At 49.5% G+C, this 14598-nt stretch overlaps 1 protein-coding gene across 10 annotated transcripts in view; it reads left to right on the top strand.

The window, feature by feature from the left end:
• Positions 1-14598, top strand: part of ABCC8 (ATP binding cassette subfamily C member 8) — an 85961-nt gene that overhangs the window by 57520 nt on the left and 13843 nt on the right. For 8 of the 10 annotated variants that reach the window (XR_013523325.1, XR_013523324.1, XM_078340692.1 and 5 more), the window contains 9 exons: positions 3514-3549; positions 5441-5476; positions 6455-6553; positions 7570-7654; positions 9009-9089; positions 10753-10890; positions 12999-13124; positions 14017-14116; positions 14339-14580. Coding sequence is in view for 8 of the 10 variants with exons in the window: in XM_078340692.1 (XP_078196818.1) it covers positions 3514-3549; positions 5441-5476; positions 6455-6553; positions 7570-7654; positions 9009-9089; positions 10753-10890; positions 12999-13124; positions 14017-14116; positions 14339-14580 (943 nt within the window). In the remaining 2 variants the exon portion in view is untranslated. The remainder of the gene's footprint in view (positions 1-3513; positions 3550-5440; positions 5477-6454; positions 6554-7569; positions 7655-9008; positions 9090-10752; positions 10891-12998; positions 13125-14016; positions 14117-14338; positions 14581-14598) is intronic. The other 2 variants (XM_035265925.3, XM_035265924.3) reach the window with 1 other exon arrangement.

Genomic DNA, 14598 nt, shown 5'->3' with positions numbered 1-14598 from the left:
CAATTCCTGGAGCCTTTGGGGAGCTGGAAGTCAGGGGCTCAAGTGCACCTGGGTTTCCTGGAGGAGGCAGATGTGGCAAGACAGCTAACAGACAGGAGAAGGGATGCTGTGTGGAAGTGACCAGCCGGGCATGGGACCCAGATGGCCCCTGGCTGTCCCTGGCTGAAGTCCTTGCCAGCTCTGTGACCTTAAGCAGGTTGCTTCACCTCTCTGAGACAGTTTCCTTGTCTGCACAATGAGTAAAACCCTACCTTTCCTCTCTCAGAGATTTGGCATTGGGACCCAATGACATCAATTGGAAAGGAAGCTGTGGGTGAAAGGTAACCTTGCAGGACAGCAACAAGCCTGTCTGGGCAGGAGGAATGGGCTGTGGAGCCCTGTATATCCTAGCTCACTCTTCGTGCCTCAGTTTCCACCCACTTCTCTTTTTATTTATTGCCAGGGTCTTAAATGAGTGTTGGAGGTATTCGATTCTCCCTCTGCCTATACTTTTGGGGCCAAGCATTGAGCTGAAAAAAACAATTCCTCCTAGTTCTCCAAGACTACGACCTGCCCTCTAACCAGCTGTGAGCTGTAATACATTCTCCCAGTGTCACTGTGAGGTTTGCCCCATTTTATAGGCCAGGAAACAGAGTCTCCTCCAAGTAAAGCGGCTTGCCTCAGATTTCACAGGCAGTGAGTGGAAAAGCCTCTGGTATTCAAATATCAGAGCCCATATTTTTCCTGCTTCTCCTCATGCCTGTTATCATATGCTGCATCTTCCTTTAGCCTACAGTTCCCTCCCTCCACCACCACCATCTCATCCTTCCCACTCTTCAAGGTTTAGTTCAGCTGTGACTTCTATGAGGCTCTACTCATTTTTCAGGTTCCTTCCTCCTCCAAATTTCTTTTAAAAATTATGCTCTTTTCTCTGATTCTAAAAGAATGCACATTACATTAGAAAAGACACACAAGCATATAGAAGATAAAAACCACCTAATATCCCATCACCCAGGAGCTTCCAGTTTTTTCTTTACACATTTGCATATGCATTTGTGTATACTTTTCCCCAAAAGTTCTCTGATACTTTGTCCTACTATTCTTTTGGCCCTCATAACCTCCTGACTTCAGTACCTATCTGATTTGCCCTACCAGAGTGTGAGTCCCTAGAGAGCAGCCTCTTCGCCCTGATTCAGGTTGCCACACATAAGCCAGCTTCTAGAGGGCTGGAGGGAAGGACGTGCTGTTGGGGAACTGGGAGGCTCATGCTTTCAGCTGTGTGCTTCGTCAGCAGAGTGCAGGCAGTGGAGGAATTGAATGCCCCCAGCACTCTTGTAAGGACCCAGCAATGAGTGAGAGAAGTGCCTGCCAGACATACCATTCTTTATTTCTCACTTCAAACAGATACAAAGCTTTGGGGAGGCTCATTAGAAGAGGCTTGGGGCTACACTGGAAAGAGAAGAACTTGGTTTCACACCCCAGCTTCCCCTCTTCCTAGCTCTGTCACATTTGCAAACACTGAGTCTGTTTCCTCATCTGTAAAATGGGGCTAGGGTTTGTAGGATTGCAAGGATGAGATGATGAGTTGTTTGCAAACTTCTCACAGTGCACAGGGAAGGCCAGCTATGAGAGCCAGTCCCTCCCTTCCTTCTTCTCAAATGATTAATGTATCTGTTACCAACCTCTATTCATTATATAGCTCTGTCATGTGCTAAGCACCATGGGGGCTGTTCTTCCTGCCTTAAAATCCCATTGGGGATGAAAGAATTACACAGGAGCTGATTAAAGAGGAAGGTAGTCCATTATGAGGGCTAATTGAGCAGTGCAGACAATGTTGCAAACTGAATTAGGGCTGGGAGAGCTTATTGTGTGCTGGGGTCCTCAGGGATTCCACAGATGCATTAAATAACCAGCTCTGCTACTCTGGAAGTGGTCACATCGGGAGGACTCCAGAGATAAGCTTATCTGGGATGTGGCTGCAGAGCTGGAATTTGTAAACTTTGGGTTTTTATGTCTCTTGTTACCAGCTTGTCTGTAAATTGTGAATTATAGCAATCTCACGGTGAGGGAATGTGAAGTTTGATTGGATTAAGAGAATGAAATGAGACCACAAAGATGAGAGAACAGGAAAAGAGCGGATTGGGGACTACATATCCATCAGAATCTCCATTCAGTCCTGCCCCTCAGCAGGAGGGGGACTTCATCAGGCTCATTTCCATCTTGACTTTGTCCATGCTGGTTCTCCCGACAAGGGGCGTTTATCAGAGTATGGCATGGAAAATTACAGGGGAGGTAATGTAGCATGAACTTTGGAGTCAGAGCTATTTTCTCCACTCCTTGCTAGCTGAGTGACTTTTGGCAAGTTACTTAGCCTTTCTCTGAGCCTCCTTTCTTTATCTGTAAAGTGAGGGCAATCAAAATAAGCCTCCTTCATATGGTTATTTTCAGCTTTAAAAGAGACAATACTGGCTGGGTGCGGTGGCTCACTGCCTGTAATCCCAATGTTTTGGGAGGCCAGAGCTGGAGTATCGCTTGAGCCCAGGAGTTCGAGACCAGCCTGGGCAACATAGGGGACCCCTGTCTCTACAAGAAAATGCAAAACTTAGGCATGGTGGCACATGCCTGTAATCCCAGCTATTCAAGGGGCTAAGGCAGGAGGATCGCTTGAGCCCAGGAGGTGGAGGTTGCAGTGAGCTGAGATCACACCACTGTACTCTAGCCTGGGCAATGTGTCTAAAAAACAAAAAGAAAGGAAGAAAGAAAAGCAAATACTACTATGGGGGGGCTTATAAAAGTTCAATAAATTTTAGCGTTTTTAGTATTATTAAAGTAAGATGTGTACAATCTGTATTTTCCAAATGTTCATGTCAGAAGTATACATTTCATTGGCAAGGGGCTGCTTCTGGAAGGCTGGGAGGTGTCCTGGGGTAGAGGATACAGCACTGGCAAAACTGGCACCACAATTCAGGTCACCTCACTCAGTGGTTTTTTTTTTTTAAGTTACCATAATCCATAGTATGAAAGGCATTTGACATTACAGTCCACTATATTTATGTATTTATAAACGAGAAAAAAATCACAAAAAATACAGTACCCCATGCAGTACACACTGATTTCATCTATTTTTTTTTTTTCCCCTCGAATACACTTGCAGCCTACTGATTCCAGACCCAATGATTGGGTCTCTATCCACGGTTTGGAAAACTATAAGAAATGACTGTGTCCTTTCGCTTTCCCTCCCTGAGATTTCGTTTTCCAGCTATAAAATGCTCCTGATGATCAGTCAGCCTCACTGCTGCTCTCAGTCAATGCTAGGGACGCTTGACTTAGCACATGTTATTTGGAGGGTGCCTATCTAGGTGTTGTGAGAGGGACAGAGACTGAGAAGAGTGCTTCCTGATCCCACCGAGGCCATTTGGAAACCCTGGGAAGGGGTGGGAGGGGTAGGGATTGCTTCTCCCCTAAGACTCAGCATGATGGAAAGTCAATGGGGTGGGAACTAACTGGTGTTGGTCTTTCTCATTTGTGCCCCAGCAGCCTTCCTGACAGCGAGACAGGAGAAGACCCCAGGTACAGCCTTGGGACTGGGTCAGAGTGGGTCTTCCCAAAAAAGGGAAGGGGCAGGGGGCTTGTGGATGGGGAATGCTGAGTATGGATTTAGGGGTGTACAGCCTACATACTTTCAGAGACCTAAGGCTAAGGCCTGCATTCTCAATGAGGGCAAAATTTGGTTCTTGAGGGCAGAAAACACTTAAAGACATTGCAATGCTTTGTGGCTGTCCAAAGTACCAAACAGATATCTGTGTATCTGGTGCTAAAAGTTCATGGTGGATGGAGTCAGAAAATAGATAAGCGGTTGCCAGGGGCTGGTGGGAGAAAGAAGGAAGGGAGAGTGACTGCTGTTGTGTATGGGATTCTTTTGGGGAAAATAAAAATGTTTTGGAATTAGATAGTGGTGATAGTTGTACAACCTTGTCAATGTACTTTTAGTTTCAGAGGTTTCCTAAACCTCTGAAATGTTTTTATTTTTAAGTGACAGGAAAGGCCGGGCACAATGGCTCACGCCTATAATTCCAGCACTTTGGGAGGCTGAGGCAGGCAGATCACCTGAGGTCAGGAGTTCGAGACCAGCCTGACCAACATGGAGAAACCCCATCTCTACTAAAAATACAAAAAAAAGAAAAAAAAAATAGCCGGATGTGGTGGCACATGCCTGTAATCCCAGATACTAAGGAGGCTGAGGCAGGAAAATCACTTGAACCCAGGAGGCAGAAGTTGCAGTGAGCCAAGATCGTGTCATTACACTCCAACCTGGGCAACAAGAGGGAAACTCCAGCTCAAAAAAAAAAAGTGACAGGAAAGACAGAAAAAATATATCTAAAAATGCTCTAGGGCTTGTAATGGAAAAGAAAGCTCAGAAACATGACTGTAAGAAAAGGAGATGGGTGTCCCTCAGGCCAGACAGAAAGTTCAGTCTTATTGCATTATTTTCAATGTGCAAATCTAAAATATCCGAGGGAAACTGATTAATAAGACTCTGAGTCCCTCAAAACCTTCCCTCCCCTCACCTCTCCTAAGAACATTTGAGACACCTTAGAGGTGGTATGAAGTCAAGACGGGGAAGGTTGGCTCAGCTTTGTAAATAAGTTTAAGCCTCTGGCCTTCACTTTGCTACATTTTCTCTGCCCTTTCTCCCTCCTTGTCCCCAAGTGTCAGTATGTGATGACAGGCTCACTTTCTGTAACGGTAGTGACTGTATTTCTTGAGCCAAAAATCAGACCTCATGGCATGTGACAAGTTCACGTGTGTGGATGAGAACAGAGTGACAGAATATTTGACATGGGAGCAGCCTGGGCAGTCCAGGGCACGTGGCACTGCATCTGACATCTTCCCTGGCAGATCCCCCACATTCCGTGGTCATCTTCTGATAGGGCCACATGGGGCTGCAGATCATGCCTGGAGCCCTTCGAAGCTCCACAGCTGTGGGTTCCCACCCCCAGAGTGCAGGTGCTGGTAATACCCTGCCCGGCCTGGCCTGACTCTGTCCAGAGTGCTCCCTGTCCCAGCTGTTTGTGCAGCCATATTAGCCTCAACCTCAGCCTGTTCATTCCAACCCAAATGCAGAGGCTGGGTCTGGAGGAGCCACATATTGGGCTTCATACTCCCTGACCTGGCAAGTTTCCCCTCAGAGCCTGTACCAGTGGTGCCTCTCCCCATTCTTCCTCTTAACTGGGCCTTCCAGGGTCCTCCTCAACACACCCATGTAGTCAGGCAGCGGAGGCTTCCCCAAGATGGCCCTCCCCCACTCTCCACACCTCTCTCTGCTGCATGTGTGGCTGTAGACTGGGTCCTGGGGATTGTAAAGGCATGCTCATGTTGGGTTTGCGGGAGTTTAGAATCTTCCTGGAGGTCATGGTTCACCCCGATGAGAGCTCAGTATGCCTTTCCTCCCCTGCTGCAGCCCAGAGCGGGAGACAGCGACCAACTTGGATATCAGGTACCACGTCCTGGGAACACTGCGCTCCAGGGTCAGCTCCCTCCAAGGCGCTCTCAGGCCTGAGGGAGCCACTTCACCCTGGAGGGCAGCCCCCAGGCCCCAGTTCCAGTGTGGGGGGAGACCAAGAGGGCCCCGGGCTCCACCAGGTGGATTGGGAGCTGCCCCTGCTTGTATGCATCCACTTACTCCCTTCACACAAGATCATTTTATCCAAGAGTCTCTCTTTTTTCTTTTTATCTTCAAAAACCACATTGCGGCCGGGCACGGTGGCTCATGCCTGTAATCCCAGCACTTTGGGAGGCCGAGGTGGGTGGATCACCTGAGGTCAAGAGTTCGAGACCAACCTGCCAAACATGGCAAAACCCCATTTCTACTAAAAATACAAAAATTAGCCAGGCGTGGTGGCGCGTGCCTTGTAATCCCTGCTATTCAGGAGGCTGAGGCAGGAGAATCACTTGAACCCAGTAGGGGGAGGTTGTAGTGAGCCTCTCATGCCACTGTACTCCAGCCTGGGTGACAGAGCAAGACTCCGTCTCAAAAAAAAAAAAAAAAATCACACAAAAGGTGGCTTCCTTGCCTCTGCTTAAAAAAAAGTTCTTCCATTTGGAGAATTACCTGCTGACTTCAAAGTCCGGTGGTTCGAGGGCTACCTAAGGAGGGAGGAAGAAAAGAGTTGAGTGTTCTCCTGGTTTGGTCCCACTTTGGGGCACCTCCCTGACTAAGGAACAACAGGCTGCAGGGCTGGGGCAGGAGGGGTGTAGGGCAGGGAGGGGATGAGGTCCTGCTGCCCCAGTGAGCTGAGACCGGACCTCTCAAACCTGCCTGGGGAAGGCGAGGTTAAGCAACTGCACCTCCCTGTTAGCACTGCCCCCACCCCCTTGCCAGAGTCAGAGCCATCAGCTTGACAACTGCCTCTGAGAAGAAGCAAGCCCCTGAGAATACCTCCCGCACCCCCTACTCCCGCCCTGCCTTTTCCAGGAAGAGAGGCCCAGTGGCCTATGCCTCTCAGAAACCATGGCTGCTGAATGCCACTGTGGAGGAGAACATCATCTTTGAGAGTCCCTTCAACAAACAACGGTAAAAGCCTGTCGGAGGAAGCCTGGATGGGGGAGGGGAGGATGGCCAGCCTATCCAAGTTCCGGGGCCCCCTCCATCGATCACCCACGCCCAGGCCCTTCTCTGCACTCCAGCCTCTCCATATGGTGCACCTGGAGAGGGGCCAGGTGTCCCTGAGCTTTGGGTGGTCCAGCTCCCAGAAAGGAGAGGGCAGGAGTGGAGGAAAGGGAGAGAGCCCTGCCGCCTTTTCTCTAGCTGGTGCGAGGGCTGGCCAGCTCTCTGCGAGTCACTATTCATGTGGCCCCTGCACTATTTTCCCTCCAATGATAATAGGGCTAGCATCGATTAAGCTCTTACCACATACCAGGCACAGTGCTGAGCTCTTTGTACACGGTTTCCTCTCATGCTTACAACAACCTCAGCAGGTAGGTGATATTATTATTCCCACTCTGCAGTTGAAGAACCAAGTCTCAGAAAGGTTAAATAACTTGCCCAAGGCCATCTATCCAGTAAGTGACCAAGATGGGTCTCACATCCAAAGCTGCCTAACACCTAAGTATGTGCTCATCACCAGGATACTCTGATTCCTCCATGAACTCTGGCTGGCACCTGCCCAGGCTAAGGGCTGGCCGGGGAAGTATGAGAGGAACAGGCTGGGTAAATATTTGCCCAGCCATCATCATTACCGCCGAAACCAACCAGCAGTGATTTTCCCTACCAGTGCCCCACGCATGGGCTCCAGCCACAGCTTTTCCCACTGCACACTGATCACGAGCGCCCTTTCATCACTGACTCTGCATATTTGCTGCCATCCGATCCCATCCTTCAAGTATTTAACCTGCCCCAATGCTGTGTGAAGTGCTGACCTCAGCTCTTTGCAAGCTCACGTGGTGTTTGCTTTGCACCCAAGCTGGAGGCCCATTAAAATCATTGCTCACCCTGGGCACAGCTCCCCAGAGACTAATGACCCTCTGCAAATGCTTGGGCCAACTCTGACCAGACTGACCAGCTGTATCCCCTACCTCTACCCACGCCAGGTACAAGATGGTCATTGAAGCCTGCTCTCTGCAGCCAGACATCGACATCCTGCCCCATGGAGACCAGACCCAGATTGGGGAACGGGTTAGTAGCAGCCTCTGAGGGGGTTTCTCAAAGCCAGGACCCCCAACCTACCATGCCCTGAGACCCTACTCGGGGAGAGTGGGTAACTAGGAAATAGGAGATGGTGAAGGCTGAAGAGTTGCCTACAGTAAGGTCAAACGTGATGTCCTTAATGAAGTCCTTTGACAGGTTTTCAGTCTTGCTCAGTGGGCAAGGTCAGCTTAGCGCCCTCCCAGGCTGGGGATCTTCTCCATTTATGCCCTATGTATATACTGAGAGCCCACACAACACTGCGCTCAGCCTGGGTTAAATTGTTCCTGTTCATCCTCTGATGGGGTCCTCTCCACAAGCTTAGACAAACAGGATTCTTCTGTGACTGTCCTCCTTGAGTGTGATTTAAATCCCTACGGCCTCTGTCTTGGTTTGTACACAACTCTTCAGATGGTCCCTAGCACCTGCACCTGCACAGTGAATCTTGGGGATCATGCTGCCTTCTTCCGAATGAATTCAGCAAACATGTGCAAGTTCCTTCTCTCTGCAAGGCGAGAAGTGGGCAAGCAAGTGGACAGAGCTAGGCCTCTGTCCTGTTGTGAACTGACTCGCCCCACATTGGGCGCCAGCCCGGGAATCTCGTCCAGCGAGAGGGTCCCAAAACTGGAAGAGAGCGTGCGCCGGAAAAAAAGGAGATAGAAAAGAGTGAGGTCTGGAGGGCTACATGCGCTATGCCCATGCAGCAATTTTATTTTTGCAATATGTTTCATTATATACTTTTCTGAAGTTAAAGTTGTTTATGCCAGATAAACGTACTTAAGTTACAGTAAGCAAGTTACGCCCACTAAGTTATGCCCAGTAAGTTAAGCCCAGTAAGTAGGTTACTTCCAGTAAGTAGGTTACGCCCAATAGGTCAAGGTAAGTAAGTTACAGTCACGCCCTGTAAGCTATGGTAAGTAAGTTACAGTTACACCCAGTAAGTTACGGTAAGTAAGTTACCAAGTGTAAATACTTAAGTTAATATTTTACAATGAAAGTGACAAGGGTCCAAAATGAACACAATCAAGCAATAAACCATAAGGAGCCAAAAGTGGACACATTGCCTCCAAAGTCCTCATATCCATAAAGTAATGTCTGTTAATTATTTAGAATAACATAGTCCCTCTCTCGGTTCCTGCTTTCCCTCAGCTCGACTCCCCCAACCGGGGATCTGTGTCCGGGCTCAAGGTCACCGTATGGTGAGGCCCATTTCCTAGGGGCCTCACACGGGAGCGATCCCCACAGGTCTCCCTTACTGTCCCAAAGTGCTCACAGTCCAGTAGGGGTCAGGACAGTGTCCCCTGAATGGCTGAGGGCATGATCTGTTCCTCCTCTTTGGTGACAGGGCATCAACCTGTCTGGTGGTCAGCGCCAGCGAATCAGTGTGGCCCGAGCCCTCTACCAGCATGCCAACGTCGTCTTCTTGGTGAGTGCCCCAGCTGGCAGTTCCCTTGGGGGTCCTGGTCTCTGGCTGCTTACCAGGATTAACTGCCCATCCATACCTCCCACACCACCCCCACCATCATCCAGCAATCTTCCTCTCCAGGAGTAAACCTCTCCTGCCAAAGATATTGCCTAATCATCCCAGTGATAGGGAAACTGAGGCAGGCAAGGATAGCACAAATGACCCATTGTAGACTTCAGACTGAGCTCTGCAGTGGCCAATGAGGAGAGCAAGTTGTGGTTACAGGCTGCTTCTCTGGGGGATAGCCCAACCCCTGAACACTTATGCAGCCCAACTGTAAGAATGGCTGTTACACGGGATGTGTGCTGCCACTTCCCGTCTTATGCCCAGGACAGACATTGCTAATTGTTCACAGAATTATTTTCCTTAGAACTTAACTTGGACTCAGAATTCTTTTCAACACAACACTTCAGGTAACCACTAGCCATTCAACATGAGACAACACTTATTCTCCATTCTTGCGCTATTTCGTGTCAAGCTCTGTTGTGTCAGGTGTCTTGACTGACACTGAAGAATTCTAAGACCCAGTCCTTGGCCTCAAAGATTTAGAATCTGATTAGGGAGACAGAGCTCACCCAGTTCAAGAGGCACAGCTCAGTTAAAAACCAAACTGTGAGGCATAAACTCTGAGGGGTCTTGTCCAGGGAGACAACTGTGAGGGCTGGAGTAATCAGGGAGGGCTTGGAGGAGAGCCTCCGAGGGAGAGTCAGTTAAACAGGGAAAGAGGGAGGCCATTTGCACAGGGGGTTGCAAGAAGGAAGCTCACATCTCTCATTCTAGCTTTATGCCCTCCCCTCTCCCCACAACACACACACGAGTACCCCTGTACTAAGGACACTTCACAATGGGAAGATTCATAGTCTGTTACCATCTGACACATGCATAGCATTCTACAAAGCATTGGCATATTCGCAATCTTTCATGAGATTTAAACAACTCTGTTAGAGAAAAGTGAGGTAAACGTTTATTTCAGCAAACGTTTAATGAAGCATCTACTCTGTGCCAGGCACAGGCACAAGAAGTCTCAGTTCTTGGGAGTGTCATAGTCAGGAATGGACAAATAACCATTAGGTCTGGCTTTGCGCCGGTGTCACGGGAATAGAGGAAGGAAGGGTAGGTGTGGGGGTCAGGATGGGAAGCAGGAGGAACTTTTGCTTAGGTGAGTGAAGGTTGGATAGGAGTTCACCAGGCAGACAAAAGGCAGAACAGTGCTCCAGGCAGAGGAACAGCTCGGGAGAGAGCCTAGACCACAGGCTTCCTGGGAACCTGGAATGCAGTGCTGAGAAAGCACAGCTGCGATGTTAGTCTTGAAGGGAAAGTGAGAGTTATAAAGCACCTGGAACACCAGCCCAGGGGGTTTGACTTTAGAGATGATTAGGAGCAGTTGACCGTCCAGAAGTCAGTGAAGTGATTAGATCTGTTTGAGAGTCATATCTGACAACTGCCCCATTTTAAGATGAGGTAACCAAGGCCCAGAGAGGTTGGGTGAGTTGTCCAAAGCCACACAGCTAACTCGCTTCAGTCCCTAGACCAGAGTTGATAGAACTGTAATGGGTTTTATACTCATTGTCACCCCTCCCTGCCATACCTGTCCCTACCTTCTCCTCCTTTCTCCTCTGCTCAGGATGACCCCTTCTCAGCTCTGGATATCCATCTGAGTGACCACTTGATGCAGGCTGGCATCCTTGAGCTGCTCCGGGACGACAAGAGGACAGTGGTCCTAGTGACCCACAAGCTACAGTACCTGCCCCATGCAGACTGGGTGAGGGGGAACAAGGGGTTCAGGCTATAGGGGGCAGGTCTGGGGAGGCTGTCAGGCATCTTGGCAGTAACCAATCAGTTGTCTTGGTAGCAATTGCTGAGGGCCACAAAGCATAAGAGATCAGCACTGGATGGCTTCATGCACGCTGGGCATCTCAGGGAGACCCTATACAGGCCAGGGGCTTGGTATCACCTAGGCCCACGACATTACCTATCCTGGCCGGGGGCCCCCATGGTACACTCAAGCCTGGCACCAAGAAGTCTCAGGAATAATCAGGTGCTCCCTTCTCAACTTCTGATCCCTGCCCTTTTGATGATCCGTCCCCTGGCCATGGGGAGAGCCCATTTGGATGGAAAAGCCATCTTCCCACTCTATGACCTTCCCAGGGTAGATGGATGCAGGTTGGGATCATATGGAAAATATGGAACCAAACAATAGCGGTAGTAATTGATAATTCAGGCTGGGCGCAGTGACTCACACCTGTAATTTGGGCAGCCAAGGCATGAAGATCACTTGAGCCCAGAGTTTAAGGCTGCAGTGAGCTATGATCACGCCACTGCATTCCACTCCAGCCCAGGTAGAAGAGCAAGACCCTGTCTCAGAAAATTTGAAAAAAAAAGAAATTTCATTATTATCAATAGAGTGCAATGTTGTGAAACCCCTCATTAACTATATTCCCATACTCTTCAGTAGGTAGAAAATAATTACTTTTTGATTTATTAGAAAGCACTTAATTTTTAAGATGGAGATCATGTGACTTTTGAACCCTAGGTCATGCCTACTCCTATATACATTTTCCTCTGAACAATAGCCAAAATTGAGGCCCTCTCTGAACAATAGCCAAAATTGAGGCCCATGCCAAATGGCTCTGCTTATTTCCACCAAACTAAATCTTCCTTCCATGTATGATGAGAACCCCTTCCAGTATAAAAAAGACCCAAAGAAAATCTAGATTTAAATATATGTATATATATAAACAGATACAGAAGGTTTGTTTCTGAGTTTCTGTAGTGACCCTGGCAATGCCTTACAGCTCAGGACAATCCTGAGGAACACAGAAGTACTGGGTTCCCTGAGGTATGAGAGACCATGACTCTTCGGCCCCTCAAACCTCAGCATAGGGTGGGAGGGGGTGAGGGCATCAGGGTGAGTGTCTGAATTAATGGCAGGTCTATGTGATGGTGTCATCGAGTGTTCCGAATAAAAAGTTTTATTGAGCCGGGCGTGGTAGCTCACGCCTGTAATCCCAGCACCTTGGGAGGCCAAGGCGGGCAGATCTCTTAAACCCAGGAGTTTGAGACCAGCTTAGGGCAACATGGTGAAACCCTGTCTCTACAAAAAAAAAAAAAAAAATCAAAAAATTAGCCAGATGTGGTGGAGTGTACCTGTGGTCCCAGCTACTCAGGAGGCTGAGGCAGGAGGATGGCTTGAGCCAGGAAGCAGAGGTTGCAGTGAGCTGAGATGATGCCATTGCACTCCAGCCTGGGCAACAGAGTGAGACTCTGTCTTAAAACAAAGATTTATTGATTCCAAAGAGGCCTGGCCACACACACTTAGACCAACAGGTGCTTTGCTAAGCCCTGATGGAGCCTATCAAGAGGAGCTAAGGGTAGTGTAAATGAGCCCACCTCGTGTATGTCAGCCACTGCCACGGATGGAGTCCTTATCCAGCCAGCTTGGGCAGGATGCACTAATTTGCTCTGCAAACCCAGACGTTGAGAATTACCCCTTAGATGTACCGAACTCTAGGTCCTAGGAGTATATTGGTGGGAGTAGGTTATCAATACCAGCCCACTTGCAGTGGATGAGCTGGAGGCTATTGGCAGTGAGGAGAGTGATGTGTCCACCTCCATCTCAGACTCCACAATCGAAGGATGTGACCACCATTCCTCCCCAGCCAGCCCCAAATTAGGTGTGGGGTTTTTTTTGTGTGTTTTTTTTTTTTGAGATGGAGTTCCGCTCTTGTTACCCAGGCTGGAGTGCAATGGCGCGATCTCGGCTCGCAGCAACCTCTGCCTCCTGGGTTCAGGCAATTCTCCTGCCTCAGCCTCCTGAGTAGCTGGGATTACAGGCACAGGTCAAAATTAGGTTTGTTTATGCCTTTCCAGATCATTGCCATGAAGGATGGTACCATCCAGAGGGAGGGTACCCTCAAGGACTTCCAGAGATCTGAGTGCCAGCTCTTTGAGCACTGGAAGACCCTCATGAATCGTCAGGACCAAGAGCTGGAGAAGGTGGGTTTATCCAGGGGTGGCCAGGCAGATGCCCCTGCATGCGAAGGTTCTGCTGGAACCTGAACTCATAAAGGCCTTCCTGTCCTCACTGCCCCAGGAAGACCCCTAAAGGACAGATGTGGGGGCTGGGCATGAACTTGCTCCTACCAGAGAGCCAGTACCTGTGCCAGGTGCCCAGGGCAGAATCAGGTGGGCATCTTCCCCTTATCCCGAGATAGTCAGATACTATTTAGTTGCACAGTTTCAGAAAATCCACTCAAACTGGCTAAGCAAAGAAAATAAGAGGAAGTTAAGGATTTATTGACCCATGAAACCAAAAAGGCCAGGTGTGTCTCAGCTTTAAGTGTGCTGGATCCAGGTAGTCAGTGTCATCAGCAATCTGTTTCTCCCATTTCTTGGCTCCCCTCCCCTCACACTGGCTCCATTCCCTTGGTATCCATGAGGCCACCAGCACTCAGGTTTACCTTCTCCCAGCTCAACAACTCTGCCAGAAAAAAAGTGCCTCTTTCACAATAGTTCAGCAAAAGTTCCAGGGCTGTCTCATTGGTCCGCTTTGGTCATGTGCCCACCCCTGAACTGTGGCCAGGGATGTGGAGTGTGAGTATTGGCCTGTCCTGGGTCATGTACCCACTTTTGGAGCCAGACCCCCCTGAATCACAGAGACTAAAAATAGGGGAAGAGTGTTTCCCCACAGGGATATGGGGGTGCTATTATCTGATGAAGGGGAAGGACTAAATCCTGGCAAGATGAATGTGTGTCTGTCTGGCCCTCAGGCAGGGAAAACCTAGCAACCTAACACTGGTCATCACGAGGGTAGTTACCCGTTAACTTCCCCCTACCCCCACCAACCATGTACCCTAAAGACATTGGCCAGGCCACATCTGTCTTATAGGAGACTGTCACAGAGAGAAAAGCCACAGAGCCACCCCAGGGCCTACCTCGTGCCATGTCCTCGAGGGATGGCCTTCTGCAGGATGAGGAAGAGGAGGAAGGTACAGGTGATGGGATTGGGAGTGAAATTATGGCCTGAGGTCTGATCAGCCACAGGGGACGCTAAGGTTTGGGATTCTGTGTGTGGTGTAGTAGAGTACCTTTGATTAAATGCCTTCCCCCTATGTGCCTCAGTTGTCCCCTGAGTGGGAAAAAATGCTCCCTGGTTCACCCTCAGAGGGATGGAAATGTGTAGCCACAGGGCGGGTTCTTGTGGCCTACAGAGGAGGCAGCTGAGAGCGAGGAGGATGACAACCTGTCATCCATGCTGCACCAGCGGGCGGAGATCCCGTGGCGAGCCTGCGCCAAGTACCTGTCCTCCGCCGGCATCCTGCTCCTGTCGCTGCTGGTCTTCTCACAGCTGCTCAAGCACATGGTCCTGGTGGGGATCGACTACTGGCTGGCCAAGTGGACTGACAGTGCCCTGACCCTGACCCCTGTGGCCAGGAACTGCTCCCTCAGCCAGGTGTGACTGGCAGCCCTG

The sequence above is a fragment of the Callithrix jacchus genome, chromosome 10, assembly GCF_049354715.1.
Source record: "Callithrix jacchus isolate 240 chromosome 10, calJac240_pri, whole genome shotgun sequence".
NCBI lineage: Eukaryota > Metazoa > Chordata > Mammalia > Primates > Cebidae > Callithrix > Callithrix jacchus.
Note: the sequence above shows the minus strand (reverse complement) of the source record. Positions and strands in the feature narration are given on the sequence as shown.